Here is a 27,779-nt window from a genome sequence, read left to right as displayed (position 1 = left end):
CCCCCTTATGACACCCAGGTGGTGACAGCTAGGACAGCAGAGTCCCTACCCATCTTCCGAAAGCACCTAAAATCCTACCTTTTCAAAGAGTACCTTAAAAAATCCCCCCCTCACAAAAAAAAAAAAACATTCCTGAACCCAACACTTGTCTCCCCCCTCCCCCCTAGCTCTGACTTTGCTGATAACTACTTTGTTGAGGAAAAGTGTACTGACTTTGCCAAGATGAATGCACTAACTGTAAATTGCTCTGGATAACTACAATGTAAATGTAGAATGGATGCATGACAGAAAGCATACAGTTCTTTACAGCTTCTCAAAACTCATCAGCTTTGGCCGGGGCATCTCATGAAAACACGTCCCATAACCACGAAAAAACTACGTCCGTATCTCAACCTCACATGACATAAAACACGGTGGCTCGGACTGCCACAAAAATAGTCGGTGGAGGCCGGCAGAGGCTGGGGAGGGAGAGATGGACGAGGTGAGCTGTCAAGGTGCAACATTTTAGGGCTTTCTAAGTGCTAATAAACGCCCGTGCCTCGGCCTCCCAGCAGCCTTTCACACCCGGACCTGTCAGGGCGACAAATTGGAGTTATAAATGAGTGTGTGTCGACTGCTCGGGTCAATGTGGAGGGTGACTGTGACCTGCAGGCCCTCATTATCAGGGGGAGTAAGGCGTTATGGGGGTGGAGAGAGAGAGAGAGAGCGAGAGAGAGACAACCTTTCCTTTCTTGCACTAACACTCACACTTGTCTTGTTGTCGCTTATTATAACCGTGATATGTGGTTGACTGACCTAGCTACCTTAGGATGAAGGAACTGTAAGTCGCTCTGGATAAATTACTAAAATGACTATAATGTAAATGTAGAGAGAGACACAGAGAGACAGAGAGAGAGAGAGAGAGAGAAACCTTGCCTGTGTATGTATATGTGTACATGTAAAAGTGTGTTCAGGGTTGGGGAGTAACGGATTACAAAAAAACTGTAATCCGTTACGTTACCAGCAAAAACTTTGTAATCAGATTACCAATACTTTTGAAAAAGTATATAATTACTTATAAGATTCTAATTGGATGTTTGCTGGAAATAAATGTTCATGAAACAATGCCCTGTTTTCTTAATTACCTTTCATGTTAGCTTCAGTCAACTGAAAAAGTGCTACTTTGATCTTCCCGCCTGAGCAACATACACGGTCACAAAATAAAAAGTTATGGCGCGCTAACGCAGTGCATTTTTTGGATGGCGTTTCAAAGAACAATTTGTGTTCAAAGAAGAAAAGGGCAGGAATGTTACAGTTCAATGCAAACTATGTTTGCCCACGGTAAAGCTGCTGTCGACATCCAGACACTCCACTTCCAAACTGAAGAAACACTTTGAGGTAAGGATGACGATTGGCAGGTGTGGCGTGTTAGCTTGCTTAGCTAGTCTCTAGAGACACAAGTTATCTTCACAATGTTACCAATGTTCCAACATGAGTCAGTGATTTCAGAGAGTACTAGCTAGCTAGTTAGTCAGATTTCTAGCTAGCTAGCCTGTTTAGTTTGCTAATTTGCTTGCCAACTCTCCTACACTATGTGGTATGCTGCTCACTTAAAGTTGCTCTGTTAGGTGCTTGCTAGAAATATATCATAACAAGTATGCTATTGTTATAATTTGTTAACTAAGATAAATCAGTTGTAGAAAGTTGGGTGAGATTTACTGGGCTACATAGCCTAGCCAATTTTTGAAAGCTAGTTGCCCTCTGTAACCCAACATAACAAGATGCTCACTCTCAGGGTTGTTGCTAACTTAGTTAGCTAGCTATGGTTTCAGAGTAAGATGCTACCCAAATCAATAAAGCCACATTGCAGTTTTCCTGCGGTTCAATTGTTTTTTTCAACAAAAATAAATGCCTGTATTATTCAATCATAACTCAAAGTATAATACTGTATTAGTCCATTGTTTCGTTTTTATATTTTAGTATTTCTAGACAAACAATATAAACCACCATAGACATCCTTGCATCCACAGCTTTCTCCCTTTGTGAGTGGTTACATGTCAAATCAAATCAAATTGACAACAGGTGTAGTAGACCTTACAGTGAAATGCTTACTTACAAGCCCTTAACCAACAATGCTTTAAAAAGTTAAGAAAATAAATAAATAAATGTACATGTTCCAACCCCAGCTCTGTGTTTATCAGACAGGGGCAGACTATAGAAAGTGAAACATATGTTTCAAAAGGGTGGACAAAAGTTTTGAAAAGCTACAATCTTTAATGGGAACAATAACAGGGTGCTCACTTCATTGTTATGTAACTTATATTGTAGTGTCATAGTTAAGTAATTACATTATGCTTTTTCAGAGGATGCATAACAATCAATGGACAACCCTGAGCAGGAAAAGTGAGCTGGAGGAGTGCACAGATACACAGCCATCTACAGATGGCCAAAAAGGGACATTTTGTACACCATTGAAACAAGCAAAACTACAACCAGGAGGACCACACACCTCACAAAGCCGGGTTAATCACCTGGTATTTGGCTTCGTCATAGAGGATGTGCAACCTTTTTCACTAGTAGAGGTGCCTTCATTCTGCAAGCTACTAGAAGTAATCAGTGGTGGGAGAAAGGTCCTGTGTAGAAATCATTTAATGCAACGAATTGAAAGGGAATTTGAGTCCACGAAAGAAGCTCCATCCACCAAACTCCAGACTGTAAAGTCAGTCTGCACCACAGCAGATATCTGGTCTGCCCATAACAGAAGCTTCTTCTTCTGACCTTTATTTCCTTTGTTTTTGTATTTATTTAGTATGGTCAGGGCGTGAGTTGGGGTGGGCAGTCTATGTTTGTTTTTCTATGATTTGGGGGATTTGTATGTTTCGGCCTAGTATGGTTCTCAATCAGAGGCAGGTGTCATTAGTTGTCTCTGATTGAGAATCATACTTAGGTAGCCTGGGTTTCACTGTTTGTTTGTGGGTGATTGTCTATGTTGATTGCTTGTGTCATCACAGGTCTCATTTAGCTTCACGGTCGTTATTTGTTTATTGTTTTGTATAGTGTGTTTCAGTGTTCAGTGTTTTCGTCATTAAATATCAAGATGAACACAAACCACGCCGCATTTTGGTCCTCCTCTCCTTCCCAGGAAGAACACCGTGACAGACAGGACGTCATACCTACGATGTGACTGCTGCCAAGTTAAAATGCAGACTTTGAAATTCTGCACAAAGTGAGGGCCACCTGAAAGACAATGGAAGCAACTTTGTAAAGACATTCCGGGAGTTCAAAGGAAATTAAGAGGAGCAAGATGGGACGGATGATGGAGTGAGGTTTGATGATGTGGGTGCGATTCTTGAAGAGGAGGTTGAGCAATAACTTTTTTCTCCCTTTACATCAACATTGTGTGGCACACACCCTCGACCTCATCGCCACCAATGAGGTGGACAAAGCTGCATCCCAAGGTCCATCACGAAAATTGTACAGAAGTGCAATGTCAAAATGTTCCAGCATTTGGAACAAAGCACACAATTCCACATTAGCTTCAGATCCAATAGAGGACATTGCAAACATGAAAGTAACTGTGCCATGTGTGACAAGATGGAGCTCAGAGTACCGTGCCATCTCCAAACCCATGGCCCTCACAGATGACCAGCTGGGGCAAATCAGTGAAGAACTGGGTATGAGCAGAAAATGACATCCTTGTGAGATTGCTTTTCTCAAGGAGCCACTCACATTCTCTATTGATCTTCTTCAGGGAGAGAAGAACTGTTCTCTTGGCTTTCATATCACAACAATCCTAAGCTTGAAGTCTAACCTCTCAGAGAAAATACCTCTTGCGACATTCTCATCACTGCGGTCATTGAGGCTACAGACCGCCGGTTTGGACCTATGCTAAGCACCAATGAGGCAAAAATGGCAACTGCTACCGTGCCAAAGTTTTGACTGTGTTGGCTCAACCCCGGAAAGAGAGAGGAGATGCAGAGCACATTAAGAAGCAGCTTCTATGGAGAACACGCAGGTTGATGAAGGAGCTCAGAATGAGTCTGATGAGTCAGAAGACCATTTTTTTGTGTTCGGAGGTGCAACAACAACGGCCAGTGGCACTGCAGAGGATGAGGTGAGGAAGTACCTCGAAGACAAAGACAAGTCTTTAGAATCCTTGAAATCGTTCCCCGTAGTCCGGGAACTTGTTTCTGAAGTACAACCCTACACATGACCTCCAGTGCCCCAGTTGAGTGCCTTTTCAGCTATGGTGGAAACCTGTTTACCTGTCAGCGAAACAGCATGTCTGATGCTCATCTAGAGAATGTCCTCTTGCTGCGATACAACAGCAATGTCTGCCTTCAATCATCTAAGTAGGCTAGCTTCAGAATAGGCCTACTGCAATGCCATGTCTGATATGTGGGTTTTTGCACCTAGCTGCACTTTTTTTGCTTGAACTTAAAAAACTACTTGGTGGCCTAAATGTGTGATTATACTGTGCATGTTGTAAAAAAAAAAAATCTTCTATTTCTATTTTTCATTTTAGTCATTTAGCATGCGCACTTATTCAAAGCGACTTACAGTAAGTAGTGAGTGCATACATGTTCATACTTTTTTTGTACTGGTGCCCGGTGGGATAAGTGTTTAGCAACATCCATGTTGCCGTGTTACTTAAGGCCTTACTTATACCTGGTTTTAACATGTATCCTTTGTCCTGAACATTGTGTTTGTGCCCACATTTTTAGACAGGCGTACATGATTAAAAGACGCATTGTGGTCTGACTGTGATCAGATCTTATAGGTGTAAATGGACAAGATCAGGATGAAGGATTAATGTTAGAGGAGATATGCAATGCTTAAATATATTTTTGTCACAATGTTTTGTGATGTGTTCTAATGTGGCTCTGATTATTGGCTCAAACATCAATAAATGTTGTTAAATTGGTAATATATATTTTTTTTCTTGTGTGTTTTACGGGTGAGGTAATCCAAAAGTAACGGAAAGTAATCAGACTACGTTACTGAGTTTAGGTAATCTAAAAGTTACGTTACTGATTACCCTGGGTGTGTGTATATGTGTAGCCTACAGTTTACAATTTGTGTGTGCGGAGGACCAGTACGCTCCTTGGTAACAGTGAGTTAGAGGGAGGGAGGAGAGGGTAGCTTATGGGGGTTGGCTTGGCCTCCACCCTCTCCTGCATGCATCTCCTCCCCCCAACAGTCAGCCCCATGCCTCAGGCCTACTAGGCTAGTTTGATTGAAAGAGACATATTTAAAGTCAAGAGGGGCCGTATTAAAATACAACTTGGCAACTGAAATGTTCCGACACCCACCCCCTTCTTCTCCCATCACGCTATCACACACCCCCTCTCCCTTTCTATCTTTCTTCACCCTCTCTCCCCTTCGCCCTAGCCCTCTTCCCCCAAAAGCAGCACTGGAAATCAGCCTGTGGACACACACACCTCTTTGGGGTGTTCACATAGTGCCTCGCTTCATGGTCCATTCCCATCTCTTATATTGGTGTTCCTGCTCTGGCTGTGCTCACCCGACCAGGGGTAAGAGGTTAATCCCCAATACACCTTCCCTGTTTTTGGGTAGGGGAGGCTGCTATGTGTGTGTGTAGATATATATTTGGGCCACAGTCCCCCAGGACTGAGCGCCATAATTCAAGAGAGTACGATAGGGCAACATGGCTTCTTGCCTGGCAGCAGACCTCTCCAACCTCTCTGCCATCTCACTGGGGCATTCTTACTGAAGCCAGTTTCGAAGCAACGTTCCAAATCGGCCTTGGACAAAAGTACTGCACTATAAGGAAATAGGGTGCCACTTGGGATGCATGCTATGTCTCGTGAACAGCACCAACAAAGGGCTAGCTGTTACCTAAATAACTAGGGGAGGGTGGGGTAAGTTGTGCCACGCTTGTTTCTAGGAAACCATACACAAAATGAATAATTTGACCAAATATTTAGGAAGAGGTAATCATTTCATGGAGTCTAAAGGAAAAAAACACATGGGAAAAGTGGTAAACAATAAAGGGTGCAGCTGTTTGTTCACCCGTCAGCAATTGCTAATAACCCGTCCGCAACCGCCCGACTATACAGTGCATTTGGAAAGTATTCAGACCCCTTGACTTTTTCCACATTTTGCTACGTTACAGCCTTATTCTAAAATGCATGAAATCGTTTTTTTCCCCTAATCAATCTACACACAATACTTCATAATGACAAAGCAAAAACAGGTTTTAGATTTTTTTTTTTTTTAAAGCTGAAATATCACATTTACATAAGTATTCAGACCCTTTACTCACTACTTTGTTGAAGCAGCTTTGGCAGCGATTACAGCCTCGAGTCTTCTTGGGTATGACGATACATGCTTGGCACACCTGTATTTAGGGAGTTTCTCCCACTTTTCGATGCAGATCCTCTCAAGCTCTGTCAGGTTTGATGGGGAGTGTTGCGGCACAGCTAATTTCAGGTCTTTCCAGAGATGTTTGATCGTGTTTAAGTTCGGGCTCTGACTTATGTGGAACAACCCAGTGATGAGGAAGAGGGCCCTGCTGAGGTTGCTGTTACATTCCAGTGATGAGGAAGAGGGCCCTGCTGAGGTTGCTGTTACATTCCTGTCAAAGAATGGGAATTTGTCCTGGTCTTTATCCCCACCTGAGAGGAGAGGTTGGCTGTCGGCTGAAAATATTATCAGGATGACCCCAGGGTCAAATGTGATATGCCATATCCCGGGTTGATGACATAAAACTATTCCTGACAGAGTCAATCGAAACTATAGTGATAAACATGACCAACTTGGAGGGGAAACGCGTTTACAAAGACAACTGGAAGGAGGTAGACCGGACAGACGTCCAAGCATACGTGCGTCTCTTGATTTTGGCTGGTGTGTACAGAAACTAATCTAGCACCAGTTTATGGGATGCAGAGCCTGGTTGGGCAATTTTTCATGCAACTATGTCACTCCAGATAGTTCACGTGTTGTCACGGGTGATTCGCTTTGACAACCGTGATACAAGACCAGGCCACTGTCAACAAAACAAGCTGGCAGCGATCAGAGAGGTTTGGCACAAGTGGGTGGAGCGCCTGCCACTCATCTATAAACCAAGTCCAGGCACATACAACAACCACCACGTATTGTCCAACATGTGCATGAGGACACACAAAATGTAACCACCATTGATTGACAGATTGTGAACATTTACATGTTTTTGTCATTGATAGTAATACTGTTATTGTTGCTGCTGTTCTTTAATGTGTTCAGACATTCATTTTGTAATATGGTAAAGTTTTCATGTGTAGTTTTGGGCCTATGTCCTTTCTTTACTAATAAAATCATACCGGTCAGTTTTGACCGGGAACACAACAGATGTTATTTAGTATCACTATTAACATTTTTGCAATGGTTTCAAAACAAATCTCCTTGTTAAACGTTGACACAAAGTAGTCTGTGATAAATAGAACAATATGTTTCATCTGAGTATTTGTTATAGTCAAAATAATCCATACATTATGCATGTTTCACTCAAAAACGAGTTGTATGAGCTCAGGTCAATGAGGCCTACAGGCCATAAATAGCAAATGGAAGTGACAAATGTGAAATGTTCACAAGAACGTACATTCATATAAAGATCTAACACAACATTAGGTGATAATATATGTATTATTATGGATTTATAAATCAGCTATAATGGGGGGCGGTCATTTTGGACCGGGAACACAGAATTAATTAACATGAAACAAACACAACAGGGTTAATTGTTCAGTAATCTTATGGCTTGGGTGTAGAAGCTTTTAAGGGGTCTTTTTGTCCTAGACTTGGCGCTCCGGTACCGCTTGCCGTAGAGAAAGCAGTCTATGACTTGGGTGACTAGAGTCTCTGACAATTTTATGGGCTTTCCTCTGACACCGCCTATTATATAGGTCCTGGATGGCAGGACGCTTGGCCCCAGTGATGTACTGGGCCGCATGCACTACCCTCTGTAGCGCCTTACGGTCAGATGCCGAGCAGTTGCCATACCAGACTGTGATGCAACCGGTCAGGATACTCTTGATGGTGCAGCTGTAGAATCTTTTGAGGATCTGGGGACCATGCAGCTTCTCTTCTGTTATTATATGTTGTCCTAGAAGACTAAATAAACCCTTGCTCACCAGAATAATGTCATAAATCGATAGAATGTATGCTTCAATCTTGTTGACATCGGTAAATATGTCTCCGTCATCTCTGTTTCTTTCACGGAGCAAAGACATTTAGGGACCGGGGAGAAAATGCAATAACTCAACCCCTAAAAAACTGGAACCTTTTAAAAATGTCTAAATGACATCAGTTTGTAAGGAAATAAAAAGCTGTGAAAATGACTCATTCAAGACTGTAAATTAATAACAATGATTCATTCTTTTTTCATTCAATAATTGTAATGTAAATGGTGTACAGTGCAACACAATGGTGCAGTTATCTAAATTATCAGCAGCCGATTCAAAATTCTAACTGTCGCATAATAGTGACTAACTTCTGCTAAACTTGAGAGGTACATCCCAGCCTCCTCTACAGTTGAATACATTCTGCGAGGCATGCTAAGTGACTTTGAAAAGTATACTTTCTTCAAAAATGCAGTCATTTTAGCTTTGAAGGACAGTTCAAACAGACTGACAGAAGTATGTTGCGTCAAAAACTTGGATGAAAGGCTCCTTGGAAAACGTTATTTACCAAAAACAAGCACTTCAGACTGGCAGAGGTTAGAGGAAGAAGGAGCTTCACAGCAGGAGGCCTGTTATTACAAACACTATGTCCACTTGTTATTCAGTGCCTCTGTCATGTCTGTGAAGTGTGTGTGTGTATGTAAGAGTCAGCAGTGTGTGTGCTTGTGTTTCAGTGTCTGCAATATGCATTGGGGGCTGTGTGTGTGTGTGTGTGTGTGTGTGTGTGTGTGTGTGTGTGTGTGTGTGTGTGTGTGTGTGTGTGTGTGTGTGTGTGTGTGTGTGTGTGTGTGTGTAGAGTATACACCCCTTCACCACTGGATAGAAGGACTGACCCAAAACAATTGAATGGCAAAAACAAAGAGAGGGGGTATGGGGAAAGAGCGGAGGGAGGAGGAGGGCGGGGGACCTGCCCCTTTTGCCCCCCAAGCGTAGTCCTTTTGTATGCAGATACCCCCAACAATAAATCCATTACTGAGGTGGTCTAATCTGTGTGGCCAGCTAATAGAGACATTGTCTGCCCTGGAAGAGGATTACTTTAATCTAGTAATGGTCTGCCTTGGCCTATGTTAGGGGAGCATGGGGCCATGAGGACCCCCTTTGTCCAGTGGGGCAGTTGCCCCCATTCTCCCTAATTCCCCCCACTGCCCTCTCTGCTTTGTCTACTGTACTCAAGCCATCTGGAGAAAACCAAAAACAAAAAAAGCTGCTCCACCACAACAGTAGTCTTCTCACAATCATCAAGGATATGAGAATTGAGAATACTAATCAAAGTCTGATAAGTAATTTCAAATGAAGTTTCAAAAGGTGCTTAAGAGAGGAGGAATCCCAAGCAATATATTTAAGTGGGTTTCATGGCTTTAAAATAAAAACATAAAAAAATACATCACCGCCTGGGGAAATGGCGTAAAAGAAGTGTAGGGGGACAATGGTTCAGTCGGTGTGATGTTTATGTGAGAATGCAGCCCGGAGGCACTGTCGTTGAACAAAGAGTTGATGAGATGCCAAACATATAAAGGTCTCAGCCATTTGCAAAAAGCTGTATGACAATAACATTGCCATAAAATGCGCATAAACAAAACATAAAACGCTTAATTGAACTAAATTATTTTATTTATTTATTAAGTCACCCTTAAATCTTTTCAGAAAATGTGACATCCCACCATGTTTCCCAAAGCCAAAATGGTAGATCTAGTATTTTCGTAGTACCGTATCCAGAAGAGAAACTTGATATTGTTGTGCCTTTACTGTAAAATATATTCAATTAAATTGGTTATCTAAAGTTGGAAGGCGTGCAAAAAGATCAAATGCGTCATGCAGGTTTACTCAAAGAATGTGTGTGGGCTCGGAAGCTTTCTTGGTGCCCACCATTCAATGAGGGACAGCTTGCCAAATCCCATACACTTCTAGATCCGCCTTCCCTCAGGAGCCAACGCAGGGTTAAACTAGTTCTGAACATAGTCTGTAGAATGACTCACGCACACACAACAGCAGAGAGACATGACAGAAATGCAGAATCTGGACTGGGACTGGGCAGTGAGCAAGAGTGCAAGCTACAGATATAGGATCTTAATTTTAGCCAGTTTGCTATAGCAGAAAAATAATCCCGCAGCACAGGAAATGTGAATTATTATTATGTGGATTATAATTAATATAATGTTTTTGTAGGGATTGATCCATTTTTCATTGGGGCCAATAAATAATTTTTAAGTGTAAATTAGAAACTTTAAACCTTGAGGACACTACAGTTTGCATCTCCTGCCATGCAGGAAAATTCCTGCAACAACAGGATGATGAAATTAAGATACGACATCTGTATATTGGGTGCCCACGTTGGTGGTAAGAAACAGGTCGGTTTTCAATAATTGTATATGTGCTTATTCACTCCATTGTTGGTAAATAGCAGTTTCTTTCTCCCAGACAGACCAACCGCCACATCGGGGGATTTGGAATAGACGTTTACGCAAACACAGCCAGGCCAGTGACAATGCCAGACACCGCACCGTTCTTGCATCTAAAAGAATATGCCAACCAATTACACTGTTGGGTCATTGACACCTTTGTACACTACTGAAATGTTTTATTATTTACAATGGTGGTCTACCCCGGCCAAACCCGGACGATGCTGGGCCAATTGTGCGCCCGCCCTATGGGACTCCCAATCACGGCCGGATGTGATACAGCCTGGATTCAAACCAGAGACTGTAATGATGCCTCTTGCACTGAGATGCAGTGCCTTAGACCACTGCGCCACTCGGGAGCCCTAAATTGAGGTACATGTCATCACATTTGTGTATTGGATAGAGATAGGATAGGAGGCAGATTAAATAGGAGGCTGTTTATGTGTGTTCCTACAGGTGTAGGATCTTAATTTGATCACTCTGCAGGCGAACATTCCTGTAATGCAGGAAATTAAAAGCTAGTAGTATATTTAAAAAAACTTCTGAAGTTTGTAATTTCCACTTTGAAATTTCAGACTTGATATTTCCTTTTGAAAAATGGATCAACCCCTACAAAAATTCACATTTCCTGTTGCTGCAGGATTATTTTCCTGCTTTAGCAAACTGGATCAAATTAAGATTCTACATCTGTATGCTATTCAATTCCCCTGGGTGATGCCAACTTCCTTAGTTCGCTGTATTAGTTATGCTAGGCTCTCCTGACTTTGTGCATCATGTAGTTGTTGTTGGTTGCAGCTGAGATAGACTGGCAGGCTAGTCATCTCTGACACTTCAGTCTCATCTCGGAAACGGTCAAGACCACTGCGTCAGTGGATGAGCATCCTGCTGTCTCAGTCCAGTCATGACATATGGGCACCTTCTGGGCAGCGTGATGGCTTCCAATGAACACTTGGCCCAGGAACAGATGGCAAGGCAAAGGTGTACTTTCTACTGACCCTCTGCCCACTGCAGTGCCCAGTTCTCATCAAATGTGCTGATCGCTGTTAACCCTGTGCCCATTAATGTGCCTTGCACATGAAGACTCCCAAACAACTCCCTCTAGCATGGCACAGAAAGGGGGGATGGCGAGTTCAACTACACCCGTTTCCCCCACGTCAACAAACTCCAAACCAGATGGATCTGTGACAAATCCATTTAGATCCAGTCGAATGACTTAAGCTCTTCTCTGACCTTTCCAACTCTGGAGCGGTGGTCATCTTAAGGTGAATTTCAGCTCAGAGAATTCATAAAAAAAAACATCTTGTAGAAATCAATAGAGAGTTTAAACGTCTGTTTGCTCGGTCATTTGCGCAGGGTCAAACGCAGCTAAATCCCCTTGAAATGTGCTTTTAATACAACCGCATACGGTATTGTTCTATCGTTAGGCAAAGGCCATATTGAACGCCCAAAGTGTAATGCGTCTGTCAATGAAAAGTTCCCAGAGTCAATTAAGCGAAAACTTGACTTTGAAACGGCCTCTCGGCTGGCAGGCAGCGGGCTCCTGGGGAAGAGGACAACACAACAAAATAAATGGAATAATAAAGCAGCCGTCAGTAGAACTATAAACAGCACCATATTCACCGAGCCTGACCCCACACGAGTTCCCTTGGGGACAAGAATGGGAGTTGATCTATTTTCGCAACTGCAACTCATTTCCAAACAACATGCTTCTGAGATAACCTGAACAAATCGAAGGAATTCTGTAATCACAGTATAACCCGGTTACAGGACTCCGATTCAACGCGTAATAATCGACCTCGCACATCTAGGAAATACATCTTGCCTAATACTCCTACACTTGCCTAACAGTTTGGGAACTAACAGAATCTGACAGACGGTCGAGGTCAGTAGGAGGGTCTGGTGCATTTAACAGTGTGGTGGTATAGCCCGCGCAGATAGTGATCTGTATCCATGAGAGATAATGGAGCTTGATTAGTCACAATGGTCGGAGTGGGATTTTATTGTTCTATTGTAAACCTGGATGCATCTTCTGTAACCCAGGACACACAATGGCCCTGCAGATGCCCCAGCATTCATTAGCATGGGGGCAGGGGTAGTATGTGTGTGGTGGGGGGGACAGTTCCTCACACCACCTGTTGTCATGTCCTCTTGACCCCCATCCTCTCCAGACACACACACACACACACACCACTGGCCACAGGCCACCAGCACGGGCCTCAGTCTCATTAGCCCCAGTCTGGTCTTATTAATTCATGATCCTCTGAGGAGGACAGGTTTGGCCGGTGGGCCCAGCTCAATGACCACCAGACGGAAGGGGGACCAGAGGGACCAGCCAGAGGGTCCTGGCCTCACCTTGGCCATCTGACCCCTCCTTTTGTGTTTAGCCCCCCTGGACATAGTCCTGTCCTCTGCCCTTTCCTCAGCCCCCACAAGCCTGGCAGCAGGCACATTGATTCCATTAGTTAAGCCTGGACACACAGGAGGGCTCAAACAGTCTAAACTCAAAAAACAGACCGATCCAGAGAGATCAACTCCTAGACTAACCAACTCAGAGACTAATTAAGAGACAGGGCAACTCAGAAACAGACTAGCTCAGAGAGATCTACTCCTGAAGGGCTTCAAAGAGAGAGAAGACCATATCTTCTAGCACAGTACCAGTGGGCACTTTAAGTGGAAACACATTGGCACACAAAGGCATTTGACATAGCTGATCCCTGGAGACCAGATACTTGGAGAACTACCTCAGGTAGTTGACTTTCAGACTGGCAAAGCCAGTTGTAACCGAAAAGTTTTATCGAAACGGGTGCTTTCACGATCAGAGTGAAAGAAAACAGGCAATTGCCACTCGTCCAATTACGAGCAAAAAAAAAAAAAAGATTTCTCAAAGATCTCTTGAAGAGGGCAACAGAGAAAATGCATCAACGGATACAAATTGCTTTGGAACCACTGATTGGTACACCTGGCAAGAAAATATGTCATAATCTGCTGAACTCTACAGGCCGGGGCCTGTATTTCTGCTCTTAGCTGGACGTGAGGTTGGAAATTGCTCAGTGTGGAGCGTGAAGCAGTTATGGAGCACCATTTCCCATATTGGCCCTGACCCATCGGATTAATAACAGAGGGCAGCCAGCCTGGAGCTGCCTGAGGAGAGCGTGCCCTGTAGCAGCTTGGCCATTTGAAGAGGGGAGGAGGGCAACTCAGACACCCTTATCTGCCAAGTAACCCCCTTCCTAATCCCTTAAAACCTCCAAATACATTTTCTGGAGGAGCGGTGTGTGTGTGTGTGTGTGTGTGTGTGTGTGTGTGTGTGTGTGTGTGTGTGTGTGTGTGTGTGTGTGTGTGTGTGTGTGTGTGTTTGTGTGTGTGTGTGTGTGTGTGTGTGTGTGTGTGTGTGTGTGTGTGTGTTTGCGTGCGTGCGTGCACATCTTACTTCCGGAGCATTGGCCCCAGGGCTGTCTCGTGGTTGGGGTCGCCCAGAGAGGAACCACTCTCCTCTGAGATGGTTGGGAGTTTTAGGGTGAGCGATATTGGCCAGGGCTAAGCTCCATAAAAGGAGGGTTGAAAGCATTTGACTTTCACTGCTCCCTCCTGTTTTGAGGGACAGTCTGTCATGGGGCAAAGACGGCCTTCACAATAATTGAATTGTGTACATTGCTGTTTACTGGGGCTCTCCAACCCTGTTCCTGGAGAGCTAGCCTTCTGTTAGTTTTTGCTCCAACCCCAGTTGTAACTAACCTGATTCAGCTTAGTAACCAGCTAATTATTAGAATCAGATTGCTAGATTGGGGTTGGAGTGAAAACGTCCTGGACAGTAGCTCTCCAGAACAGGGTTGAAGAGCCCTGCTGTATACAAACAGTTTGTCGGATAAGAAAGAGTGAGCAAATGGCAGCTCTTGAAAAAGGAATGGGGTAACTGTAGCCTACCAGGCTTCATTCTAAAGCACTGAAAACCAGGCAACCAATACAAACCAAGAAACTATCCTCAACTCATATCAGGGAAAACTATTCATAAAACAGCAACAACAAAAAATACTGAAATACGCAAATTACCCGTTGTGTTATCAAACGGAATTACATAATGAAATCCTAATGCAATAGCGCATCGGCTAATCTAATAGTGAAATCAAATTGGCCGTCCACGTTTTATTTGAGCAGAGCAGATTGCAGCAGTGCCCTGTTGTGAAAAGCTGCCATTCTCACAGGGTTTTCTATAGTGTGTGATGTGTGTGTGTGTGTGTGTGTGTGTGTGTGTGTGTGTGTGTGTGTGTGTGTGTGTGTGTGTGTGTGTGTCCGCGCATGCTTGTGTCTGGGTGGCGCGAATGTGTGTGTGTGTGTCATGATTTCAGGAGCTAACATCTGTTACCTGGAAACAGCCACTTGTTGGCTGTTCTATCTTCACTTTCCAGTGACAGTTGTTACATTTTGCTTGTGCTAAGGATTGCCTCTCCTCTCTGTCAATGCTATGCAGTGCTATACTTTATCAATTTCTGCCAACTTGGCTCAAACACACCTCTCTATCCTCAAAAGCCAAAATGGCCAAGGCACTTACTTGCCACTTCCAGTGACGCGTTGCGACTGACGGCCTCGCCTAGGTAGTTGCGTGCCACGCACACATAGACCCCCTCGTCGGGTTTGCTCCGTCGACCATGGACGATACGCAGGAAGAACAGGGAGCCGCTGGGCAGCAGCATACGGTGGGAGCGCGGATCTTCCCTATCCGTCTCCACTCGTTCGCCATCTTTGTACCACTCCACCATGGGGCTAGGACGCCCCTCTGCCTTGCAGTTGAGGGTGGCCGGCTCGCCCTTGGACACGATCAGGTCAGAGGGGTGCTCCACGATTCGCGGAGGGGCATCCTCCAACCTGGGTCGGGATCCTGGAATAGAGAGAGCGGGTAAAGAATTAAGTGTACTCTGTTGTAGAGGTCTTGACGGTTTCAACAGACCCAAAATTCCGAGACCTGACCCAGAACAGATCCAGACTTTTGTCTTGGATCTGGATTGGGGTCTGATATAATTGGGTCTCGGATATGTGCAATTAAAATTGATTTACCGACTGAACCCAATTGGACCTGTCCTCTGTTAATTTAGTGTTAGTAGGATGAGAACTGAGCAATTACAATTCAATAAAACGTATAGCTTATGTCCAGCTGAAACTGGTTCTGGCTGCTCACCTCACATGCACCTGCTGCTGAGGAGAGAGAGAAGAGAGAGAGTAAAAGGAGCCCTGGCCTAGGCTACTGTTGATTGCGATCATGGAGTAGTTTTTCATTGAAGTATAACAAAAGTTAGAGGAGAAAGAGTATAGTGAAAAGTATCTGACAAGGTTAATGCCTTTGGGGACAAATGTTTATATTGTAGTGGACAAAGAGGAGAAAAACATTGCCACGGCCAAATGGACTATGTGCAACTCGCTATTCAGGTTTGATGCAATTTTCTACCTTTTCATTTATTTATTTTCGTATTTATTATCAATTGTTTAGTAATTATTATCATCATTGTAAATTATTATTATAATTATTATTATTATAGGCCTATGTAATAATGTAAAACAGTTATTTAAATATCCTATGCCAAAAGTGTTTTGATTCATTTTGTTGAGAAATTTCATTGACTAAATTCAGTTGTGTCTTTTAAATTTGGTGCTCCGTTTAGTTTAAGGTTAAAAGTAGGCCTGTTGTAATATAAATAGCATTAGCCTATTGCTGTCATTGGTTGGGTAGGCCTACAGTAGATAATCATCTTTGTTGGTAATAGCTGCAATATAGGCCTAGACTGTTCAAAACTTTTTTTAAGGTTTCATTGAGCCATTTTTATTGGCCAAATGAAGTTCCAGCTGGAATGTTGTGTTGCCACAATATAATACAATTACCGGAAGGCCTACTATGCTACTCACACTCAAACCATGAAAAGGAAAAACCAAAGAGGGCAAGATGCAAAACTTAATTTAATGCTGCAATATAATAACCTGATGTAATTTTTTTTGTTGATATTACCCTAAAAGTTAAGCAACTTTAATGAAGGTTTGGTGTGGTATGGCTATTATTAGGCTTAGCTACTGCAGGCCTATGAAGGCAGTGCAAACTGGCTGAGGAGTATTTTTCTCTGCTCTGCTGAAGGGTATTTTTCTGCACTCATACTGGAGTAATAAAGGTCTTGTGAAATGTACATATATTTGGGGGATTTATCAGGGGGTGCACCCTAAGCTCCCCTGAGAATTCAGACCCCTTGACTTTTTCCACATCTTTTTACGTCACAGCCTTGTTTTAAAAATGATTAAATATTTTTCCCCCTCATCAATCTACACACAACACCCCATAATGACAAAGCAAAAACAGTTTTTTTAGACATTTTTGCAGATCTATTAGGAAAAAACCCTGAAATATTACATTTACGTAAGTATTCAGACCCTTTACTCAGTACTTTGTTGAAGCACCTTTGGCAGTGATTACAGCCCCAAGTCTTCTTGGGTACGACACTACAAGCTTGGCCCACCTGTATTTGGGGAGTTGAATTTCGATCAGGTTCAAGTCCAGCTTTGTTTGGGCCACTCAAGGACATTCAGAGACTTGTCCCGATGCCACTCCTGCATAGTCTTGGCTGTGTGCTTAGTGTAGTTGTCCTGTTGGATGGTGAACCTTTGCCCCAGTCTGAGGTCCTGAGCGCTCTGAAGCAGGTTTTCAACAAAGATCTCTCTGTACTTTGCTCTGTTCATCTTTCCCTCATTCCTAACCAGCAGTCCCTGCCACTTAAAATCATCATGATGCCACCAGCATGCTTCACCGTAGAGATGGTGCCAGGTTTCCTCCAGACGTGACGCTTGGCATTCAGGCCAAAGAGTTCAATCTTGGTGTCATCAGACCAGAGAATCTTGTTTCTCATGTCTGAGAGTCCTTTAGGTGCCTTTTGGCAAACTCCAAGCGGGCTGTCATGTGCCTTTTACTGTGGAGTGGCTTATGTCTGGCCTGATTGATGGAGTGTTACAGAGATGGTTGTCCTTCTGGAAGGTTCTCCACAGAGGAATACTGGAGCTCTGTCAGAGTGACCATCGGGTTCTTGGTCACCTGCCTGACCATGCCCCCCCCCCCCTGCCGATTGCTCAGTTTGGCTGTGCAGCTAGCTCTAGGAAGAGTATTGGTGGTTCCAAACTTCTTCCATTTAAGAATGATGGAGGCCACTGTGTTCTTGGGGACCTTCAATGCTGCAGAAAGGTTTTGGTACCCTTCCCCAGATCTGTGCCTCGACACAATCCTGTTGCTTGTTTATTGGTGGCGCTGGCAAAGCCCAGTTGGAGGTTTCTTTCTCTCTCTATTTCTACTTTCAGATTTGGGTCTGTTTTCCACCTTTCGAAACGGGTCTCACTGTCCTCGGATCCATTTGGAATGGGTCTCGTTTAAAAAACATACATATTTATGCAGGTAGGAAAGCCACGGATCCATTTCGGAACGGATCCAACTTTTTGGACCGGCGAAGACCTCTACTCTGTTGTATGACTTGACTTGATTCATTTTAGCCCCTAGTGGAGGGATAGGGGGTTAAGTATTACTGTAATAGAGACTGTTGTCAGTAACTAGGCTAAAGTGGGAGAGGGGAAACAGCTCCTTGAGCGTGCACTCGCCTACAGGGGAGGTTGGGAGAGGGTTGGTGCTAATCACAATGTGGTAAAAGGAGAGGGTTCATTTCCCTGTGAGCTCCACCAAGCCCTCGAACATGGCCTCTTTTTACAGTAGAGACACTCCACACAAGGGCTGAGTGGGCGGCACACAACAGAATAAACAAGTCAACAACCCACACATTCAATTTTTGCTCCCCTAACAGTCGACACTCAAACACGTCAACAACACGTGAAAAACACATTTTCATCATTCAAACTGTCAGTTCTGAGAAAACGAAGACAAGTTGAGTAATGTTCTCCACATGTGTCACTATTCTGCATTCATATCAACTTGATGGCTGAGAAATTACATGCTCTAAATTCAACTATCAAACAAAATGCATCTCCGGCTCAGAGGGGAGACGCATGAAACGTATCAATAAATTAAAGTGTCCCGGGTTTTTAGAAATTCACAGAAAGGAATGTGGGGGGACTGCCGATGGTTTTGTTTTGCATAAGAGAGAGAGTGAGAGACAGAGAGAGACACAGAGAGAGCGAGAGAGAGATATACAGAGACAGAGAGAGAGACAGAGAGATATACAGAGACAGAGAGAGAGACAGAGAGATATACAGAGAGATATACAGAGACAGAGAGATAGAGAGAGAGATATACAGAGACAGAGAGAGAGATATACAGAGACAGAGAGAGAGATATACAGAGACAGAGAGACAGAGAGACAGAGAGATATACAGAGACAGAGAGATAGACAGACAGACAGAGAAAAGGTCATTCCATGCAGCAGGTTTTGTTGCTGGAGTGCTTTGAAATTGCTTCCCTCTCTTTCTCCCAATTTGATTGACAGTGTGTTGGCGAGACAATTATGGATGAATAACAACAACGGCGCAAAGACTAGCACTGTTGGGCGAGAAGGAATTTTCCACAGAGAGTCCTTTTAGGGATGACACAGTGAGATGACACATATCTCTCCCGATATTTGTCTGAATAATTACTGAGATGCACCGATGCCAATTATTACGGTTTTGATGACTTTGTTGTTGTTTTTTATTTCACAACAGTTAGGGACGCCAAAAGTTTTTTTGTTGTCGGCAAACCAAGATGGAAGATGAGGCTCTCAAGAGTTCTCCACAGGGCCAGGTGTGAAAATGTGGGTTCCAACCGTGTCTGATAACAACTGATAAGAGGGCGGCTTAATATCCACTGGGCAAATGCCTTTCCCTCCACGGTCGAATACTCCAGGGTTATAGGATTAACAAGTCAAAGGTAGAAGGCATTTAGTTGATGGAGGAGATACAGACTATTGTATTGAGTGATGGACCCTCACTCAAACCAATTATCTTCTTATAGAAGGAACGTGTGGACTCTTGATGTAAAGGAAATGGTGGTAGATGGACTTTTGAAGGAATTTCGAGTCAGATGTAAAACATCAATTTTCATGCGATAGCTTGACCTGCAGTGTGTGACTAACATCTCAGTGTATCATGGGCCTTTACCATACAGAATGATAGGCCTTTCAAAGCAAACTCTCAAACTGGCTGCTTAATGCTTGCATACTGCCTCCGTCATTTATTTTGTATCAAACCTTTTTTTTAACTAGGCAAGTCAGTTAATTAAGAACAAATTCTTATTTACAATGACGGCCTACCAAAAAGCAAAAGGCCTCCTGCGAGGACGGGGGCCTGGCATTAAAAATACAAATAAAATATGACAAAACACGCAAGAGAAGATGAGAGACACCACGACACTACATAAAGAGAGACCTAAGACAACAACATAGCATGGCAGCAACACATGACAACACAGCACAACATGGTAGCAGCACAAAACATGGTACAATCATTATAGGGCACAGACAACAGCACAAAGGGCAAGAAGTTAGAGACAACAATACATCACACAAAGCAGCCACAACTGTCAGTAAGAGTGTCCATGATTGGGTCTTTGAATGAAGAGACGGAGATAAAACTGTCCAGTTTGAGTGTTTGTTGCAGCTCGTTCCAGTCGCCAGCTGCAGTGATCTGAAAGGACGAGCGACCCAGGGATGTGTGTGCTATGGGGACCTTTAACAGAATGTGACTGGCAGAACGGGTGTTGTATGTGGAGGATGAGGGCTGCAGTAGGTATCTCAGATAGGGGGAGTGAGGCCTAACAGGGTTTTAAAAATAAGCTTCATCCAATGGGTCTTGTGACGGGTATACAGAGATGACCAGTTTAAAGAGTACAGAGTGCAGTGATGTGTCCTATAAGGACCATTGGTGGCAAATTGGATGGCTGAATGGTAAAGAACATCTAGCCGCTGGAGAGCACCCTTACCTGCCGATCTATAAATTATGTTTCCGTAATCTAGCATTGGTAGGATTGTCATCTGAATCAGGGTTAGTTTGGCAGCTGGGATGAAAGAGGAGCGATTACGATAGAGGAAACCTAGTCTAGATTTAACCTTAGCCTGCAACTATGATATGTGCTGAGAGAAGGACAGTGTACCGTCTAGCCATGCTCTCAAGTACTTGAAGTGACTACCTCAAGCTCTAAACCCTCAGAGGTAGTAATCACACAAATGATGTCAATTAGCCTGTCAGAAGCTTCTAAAGTCATGACTTAATTTTCTGGAATTTTCCAAGCTGTTTAAAGGCACAGTCAATTTAGTGTATGTAAACTTCTGACACACTGGAAATAATCTGTCTGTAAACAATTGTTGGAAAAATGACTTGTGTCATGCACAAAGTAGATGTCCTAACCGACATGCCAAAACTATAGTTTCTTAAAAATACATTTGTGGAGTGGTTGAAAAACAAGTTTTAAATGACTCCAACCTAAGTGTATGTAAACCTCCAACTTCAACTGTAGATGTTATGCAAAGGTTTTTAAAAGAGAAGATACCATTGCCTGAGATTGAGGTAAATGTCATGTTTGGGTTTGCATAACTAGAAATGGAGAAAAATATTAGGCAAATGTTTAGAAATGCAAACGTCTAAAGGCCAAGAGATGAAGCTCAATGTTATTAAAGAGAGGTGTTCAAATGGCAAGGTGACCTCAACATTGAACGACTTCTCCAATTACAACTTGAAAAATTGGGAGAGGACCGTAGACAATCAGAAAATAGGCCTATACTTGACTGACCGGAGAGAGAGTAACTGCCATACCTAGGCTTTCTATGGACTTATTACCACCTGGCTGTGGTTTACAGGGACAAGAGAGCATCGGCTTCGAAGCTTAATGTGAGCTCATGAAACCATGGAGCTGAGCTTCTCAGCCTTTTATCAGATAGGAATGACAGTGTCTGTAAAAAAGCTGTTGAATGCCAGTCCAAATTCCACAAACCTGAACATGTAAATAGGGGGCAGCTCAAGACACAAGAGTGTGGTTGTGTTGTGTTGACACTGTAATGTCTCTTCTCCAAAGGCACACACATGTCTATAGTTACTGGGTATCCTAGATTAACCTGAGCAGAAGCATTTGGGAATTGAATGTACTGTAAGACAGTGATGAGCAGTTTTGTCTTTAACGGATACAAGGATTATTTTATTTACATTTTAGTCATTTAGCAGATGCTCTTATCCAGAGCGGGCATTCAACTTCAGATAGCTAGGTGGGACAACCACATATCACAGGCATAGAAAGTAGATTTTTCCTCAATAACCTAGCTGTCAGTAGAGTCAGAGCTAGAAGGGTTGGGGATGGTAAAGTGCAAGTGCTGGTTGTGTTTTTAAAGGTGAGGAGTTGGATTATTTAATATATTGTTTGAAGAGGTAGGGTTTCAGATGTTTTTGGAAGATGGGCAGGGACTCTGCTTTCCTAGTTTCAGGGAGAAGCTGGTTCCACCATTGGGGTGCCAGGACAGAGAAGAGCTTGGACTGGGCTGAGCGGGATCTGCCCTCTCGTAGGGGTGGGAGGGTCAAGAGACCTGAGGTGGCAGAACGGAGTGCTCGGGTTGGGGTGTAGGGTTTGAGCATAGCTTGTAGGTAGGGAAGGCAGTTCCTCTTGCTGTTCCGTAGGTAAGCACCATGGTCTTGTAGTGGATGCGAGCTTCGACTGGAAGCCAGTGGAGTGTGTTGAGGAGCGGGGTGACAAGGGAGAACTTGGGAAGGTTGAAAACCAGGCGGGCTGCTGTGTTCTGGATAAGTTGCATGGGCTTGATGGCACAAGCGGGGAGCACAGCCAACAGCGAGTTGCAGTAGTGCAGACAGGAGAGAACATGTGCCTGGATTAGGACCTGCGCCACTAACTGTGTGAAGTAGGGTCGTACTCTACGGATGTAGTAGAGCATGAACCTACAGGAGTGGGTCACTGCTTTGATGTTTGCAGGGAACGACAGGGTGTTGTCCAGGGTCACACCAAGGTTCTTTGCACTCTGGGAGGGTGACACTGTGGAGATGTCAACCGTGATGGGGTGTTCTTTGAGTGTATAAAGGAACAGATGTTTATCAAATCATTCCAAAGTTTGCTCTGATATCACACTATGGTTGCTGCAAACCCTATATAAACCCTAAATATATACAAATAGCCTCATGAGTAGATGCTATACAACATGGTCATGCCCACTAAGAATCCACAGCAAGCTATAGTGACTGATTAGACGCAAAGGATGAGAGTGAATTTGAGTCTTACATGCTTGTCGAGTCAGACTTAAAATGACAGGGACAAACGCTAAGCTAAGCACAAAATGACCCCGATGGGGCACGATCAGCATCAGGGTGAGCCCAAAACATCAGGACTGTGTCAATGTTATTAGAGTGAGAGTGTGCTAATACACACCCAGCAAACTAAAATCAGTTATGTAAAGGTTCCCAGAACATTTGATAGGCCGCGGCAAATGTTCTCATAACACAAAAACTGTCCAGTCGCAGTGACGATTACAGAATGCTTGTATAACACATTCTCCTGATGTTGCAAGAACGCATTTCATCTGTTCTTTAAAGGTTCCCTGAATGTTTCATTAGGTTGTGGGAACAGTCTGGTGAGAAAATTGTGGGGACATCAGAAAATAAATGTTGTCAAAACACAAAAACTGTCCAGTTATGCGGATGATGCTACAATGTTTATTTTAGGGTGCAAAAAACATCTGCCTGATGTTGCAAGAACATTCCCAGAACAGCCTTTCCGAGTTCGTTAAAGGTTCACAGAACATGTAATTAGGTTGTGGGAACAGTGTGGGTACATTACAAGAGATAGTTTCCCAAACCACAAAATATGCTCAGTTGTGATGACATTCATTCAATGAATGGAGGCGCTCAGAAAAATACAAGAACATATTCCTGATACTGAAAAAAAATACAATGGAAGAGAGTTTCCCTGGTGGCACAGAGGATGAAAGACCTGGCTTGGGAACCAAATATTGCAGGTTCAAACACCAGATGTGCAAATTGTCAACTTATGAAGTGTAAAAAGAAGATGGTTGTGTTTGTATGATTAAATGCTGTTAAAATGTCATATGAATGAAAATATGCTGTGTCTCTCTATATCCCTTACAACACACTCCTCAAATGCAATTTTCCATTAAATCTGGAGAGAAACATAATGGGAATGTATTCTAATTGGCATGCTGAGAATGTTTTGGAAAAACTTAAATAGAACATGTTTTTGAAATGTTCTGTGCACCTCCATTCGTTGTATGAACGTCATCACAACTGAGCGTGTTTTGGGAACCTAGCTCTTGTAATGTACCCACTCTGTCCCCACAACCTAATGAAACATTCTCGGAACCATTAAAGAACAGCCAAAATGTGTTACAGGAACATTCTTGCAACGTCAGGGACGTATAATATATATAAATTAAATAAATTAAAATTATAAATTATAAATTTATATAAAAACACAAACTTTTGGGGGAATGTTCTGTGCTGGTTGTTACAGATGTTGTGCACAACATTTTTGTGAATGTTAAAACATTCCAAGGATATTTCATCTAAAAAAAAAGAAGAAAAAAATCCTAATCCTAATGTTAGATAAAACCCTAACTAGAACTTAATGGGAATCTTAGCTAATGTTCTGGGAATATTCCCAGTTTGCTGGACAGTCGGAAACAGCGTGACTTCATCCCAAATCTCTTAGACTTAGACCTCTTTAAGCTGGGGAGTTGATCTAAGCCTAAGAGAATACTGCAGCGTTGTCTTGCATGGGAGAGTGGGAGAGAGGGAGGGAACAGAGTCTTGATCAGATTTCAAATGTCATTTTATAATGGAGAATGAAAAACTGCTGAGGCATCTCGCGTTCCTCATCTTCAGGTTAACAAGTGGGTTGGTCTGACCTTGTCGTCTGAAACAAGAGAGTGTGCCAGCATCCAGAGTGGATTCTATCTCCCTGCCAACTCCCTCCACTATGTATTTCATCATGTCTGTCCGAGTGGGCTTTTAGCAGCTAAACAGATTGATCTACTTCTCTGGGGAAGAAAACTTAATCTGCACATCACCCAACTCCCCAAATCACTTAAGTACTCACTTGTCTGACATTCTGATGAAAGATAGGCCTAGAGGGAAAAGTAATTTGCATGTAAGGTCACAGGGCTAACGTTGTTCGAGATATAAAAAGAGAGGCTAGCAATTTAGCGCAACCTCCCACAAATGGCACAAAGATCATATTCAACCTTGTCTTGATGTATTCTAAGGAGTCAACTCAAAGAAGTAATGTCATTCAAATATGGCCAAACACTATAGGCCTAATATTTTTTACTGTTATCTAGGTTTTTACTCAGCCCAATTTGTATGTACCTGTATATAATCCTGATAACCGTATATACCTGTATATAATCCTGATAACCGTATGTACCTGTATATAATCCTGATAACCGTATATACCTGTATATAATCCTGATAACCGTATGTACCTCTATGATTTATGACTATTTACTGTGCGCAAAGTTGCCTTTTGTATCGCACGGTTTTGAATTGTTTCCACAGCCACCATGCGTCATGGTCATGTGAGGTGTATTCTGTGTATATATTTTTGGATGTGGCACTCAGGGCGTTTGACTTGACAAAGATCCACGTTGGATTGAAACATTGTCCTATAAAGGTGGTAAATTGGGAGCATATACAGTCTGCAGGCCTCTATTCTTTTTCATGTGTCCTTTATTAGCCCAGCACCTACTATACATTTTTTTTAAGGATGTGCGTATGACAAATAACTTTTCTAAAGACAATTTTCCCCCCCACACATTCACTTCAGGAGCAAAAAAAAATCTATCATGGCTTGACTTTGGAAAACAGTTCCTTTTTAAATCTCCATGACAACAGGGTTGGCAATTTAATAATTGCCTTCTTCATTCAAGCACGTGCGAAAGCCTTGAGATCAACACCCTTTCGATCACCAACGTACAGAAGACTAATTGATACAGCTAACTTCCCAACCCTCCCCCACACAACTAGTTTGTTTGCTAACCACCCCTCACACCTCCAAAGTAATCTTATATGGCAGTTATGACATGAGGTACTGTAAGGTATGTGAGAAGACTCTTGTTTTCGTCTCCCTGCCAGGCAAACCTGAGCACAAAACACTGATGACATCTTAGCTCAGTCGGAGTCAGCCGTGAAAAATGCCTTAAAATTCCACCGGAGGAACTTGAGAATAAATCAGGCTTGGGATACCTATCAGAACACAGCACCTCAAATCCTTAACACCCTGTGGGGCTAAAAAGAGAAGATTAATCCATGCATTGGCTTACCATTTGAAAACTCGGCTAAGCTAACCCCCTGCTTTCCACGCAACTCCCTTGAATAAAAATTCTGACTTCAAGTGTCCACAGCTGGAAGGAGCTTTTCACATAGGAATTCCAGTATGGTAGCTACTATAGATGTGAGCACTTTCTGAGAGCGTAGCCCTTTATACTTGTACATGTATATGGGTTAAAATTGCAGATTTGGGCACTAATAAGCACCTAAATTGGAACATAGTGGCTGTACAGTAACATGCTATATATGATGTCAGAGCCCTTATGAACTTGAGCACGGTGTGTGACAAGAAGTTGCCCCCATCCTTCTCGGTAATTGTTGTCTGAGGGAAATGCTGTAAATTAAGATGACATGTTGATAATTATAATAAATACCGTTTGATGCCATAGAAGAAAGCCAAACATCAGTGAGTCCAAATGTGCACTTTATATCTCCAAATCATAAAACTAATTTCATATACAGTGTCAACGTTTATGATCACTACGTTTGATGTACAGTTTCAAGATGACATGTCATCATACCCTGGGGTCGTTCTGAACAGAATGAGCCTATGTTTGTTTAATGTGAAGACAATTTGCCGCGGCACTCCCACCTGAATGTGACGCACCTTTCTATGCGCACCAAAATTACAATCTGTTTCTCTGAATTCCCATGTGAAAGCCTAACACTGTAAGTTAATATTTTACAACTTAAGCTAGTCATGTTGGCAATAGAACAAGCCTTCAAATCATGCCCACCTGACCCAGATTGGGATTAATAATGGACCGTTTTTTAGATTGCGTAAACAACACCAGTAAATGTCTGCCGGCGGGGGATGCAGGGTTGTGTTCCAAACGAAACAACTACAAGTGTGCTTGCTGTAGTTCCTCAACCGCACAGCTAGGAGAGTTCAAAAAAGTACCTTGTAGTTGAATACTCTTCTTTGTGTCATACAAGTGCACTGAAATTGCTTAGGGACTGTGCACACTTTAGAGAGGTTTGTGGCCTCTTGGAGACACCATTTAGTCCTCCCACTCAAACCCTTTTATTTGTTTTGTCTTCTGTTGCAAATACCCCGCATTTTCCAGAAATAGCCTTATCATGTTACTGAATGTATTCCGAGTATTTTCAGATTTCATTATCAAGAAACATTTTTCAGATCATCTCCAAACTGTTCCCTTTCAATTGCTACCATGGTTATGCATTTCATATTTCTTCTGTAAGAAACATTTAAATTTAGTCCTATCCATATAGGGTTAAAAAAGGGTTATCGACCAGAGGGAGTAGGACTAGAGGAGAGGCATGAGGGGAAAGAGAAAGGGAAACTTTACATCTGCAATTATTTTTTACCAGACTGCCCTCCCCTCCCTCTAAACTGAATTTTGATGTTTTACAGCAGCCCCCCTCTCCCTCCTCCTCCTCTTCTCTTTCGCCTAAGCCTGGGAATTGATTTGTAAATGGCATTCATTTCCTGAAATTAAATTGGGAGTGGGAGTTGGGCGGGGAGTGAGTGTTTTCTCCCCAACCACCTACTCTTTGAGGTTGGGGATAACAAAAAAAGAGGCACTTGCATGAGAATAGAAACGGTGGGCTGTAAAGCCATAGCCTTCATAATTGAGCTTCTATTGAGCTTCTGTTGGATGCAAGGGACTAAATAGAGCTGGGTTAACTGCTCTGGTGTTTTCGTCTGCCTTCTCCCTCTCTCTGTCTTTGAGATGGGACTAAGGATGGCGTAGGAAAAGTGACCAAACTTCCACAACACGTTAACTCCAAAAGATGGTGCTGACTTCCAGGGGAGGGAGGTTCAGTGGCTAAAGCAGTTTACATGTTTTCTGGGCTAAATGTTTGAGCTGAAAATGAGACACCTTGCCATGGAGAGAGGGGCTTTCCCTCCGCCAACTGGAAAAGAAGGTTTAGGTTCATTTTCGTACTCTGAAAGTGTAGTTTCTCCACCAAGATGGTT

At 43.0% G+C, this 27,779-nt stretch overlaps 1 protein-coding gene across 5 annotated transcripts in view; it reads right to left on the bottom strand.

Moving 5' to 3' along the window:
- The window catches only part of robo3 (roundabout, axon guidance receptor, homolog 3 (Drosophila)), a 280,104-nt gene that overhangs the window by 94,115 nt on the left and 158,210 nt on the right, over window positions 1-27,779 (bottom strand). For all 5 annotated transcript variants that reach the window (XM_036937600.1, XM_036937603.1, XM_036937601.1 and 2 more), the window contains exon 2: window positions 15,108-15,434. In XM_036937600.1, coding sequence (XP_036793495.1) covers window positions 15,108-15,434 — 327 coding nt within the window. The remainder of the gene's footprint in view (window positions 1-15,107; window positions 15,435-27,779) is intronic.

Source organism: Oncorhynchus mykiss, chromosome 12 (assembly GCF_013265735.2).
Source record: "Oncorhynchus mykiss isolate Arlee chromosome 12, USDA_OmykA_1.1, whole genome shotgun sequence".
NCBI lineage: Eukaryota > Metazoa > Chordata > Actinopteri > Salmoniformes > Salmonidae > Oncorhynchus > Oncorhynchus mykiss.
Note: the sequence above shows the minus strand (reverse complement) of the source record. Positions and strands in the feature narration are given on the sequence as shown.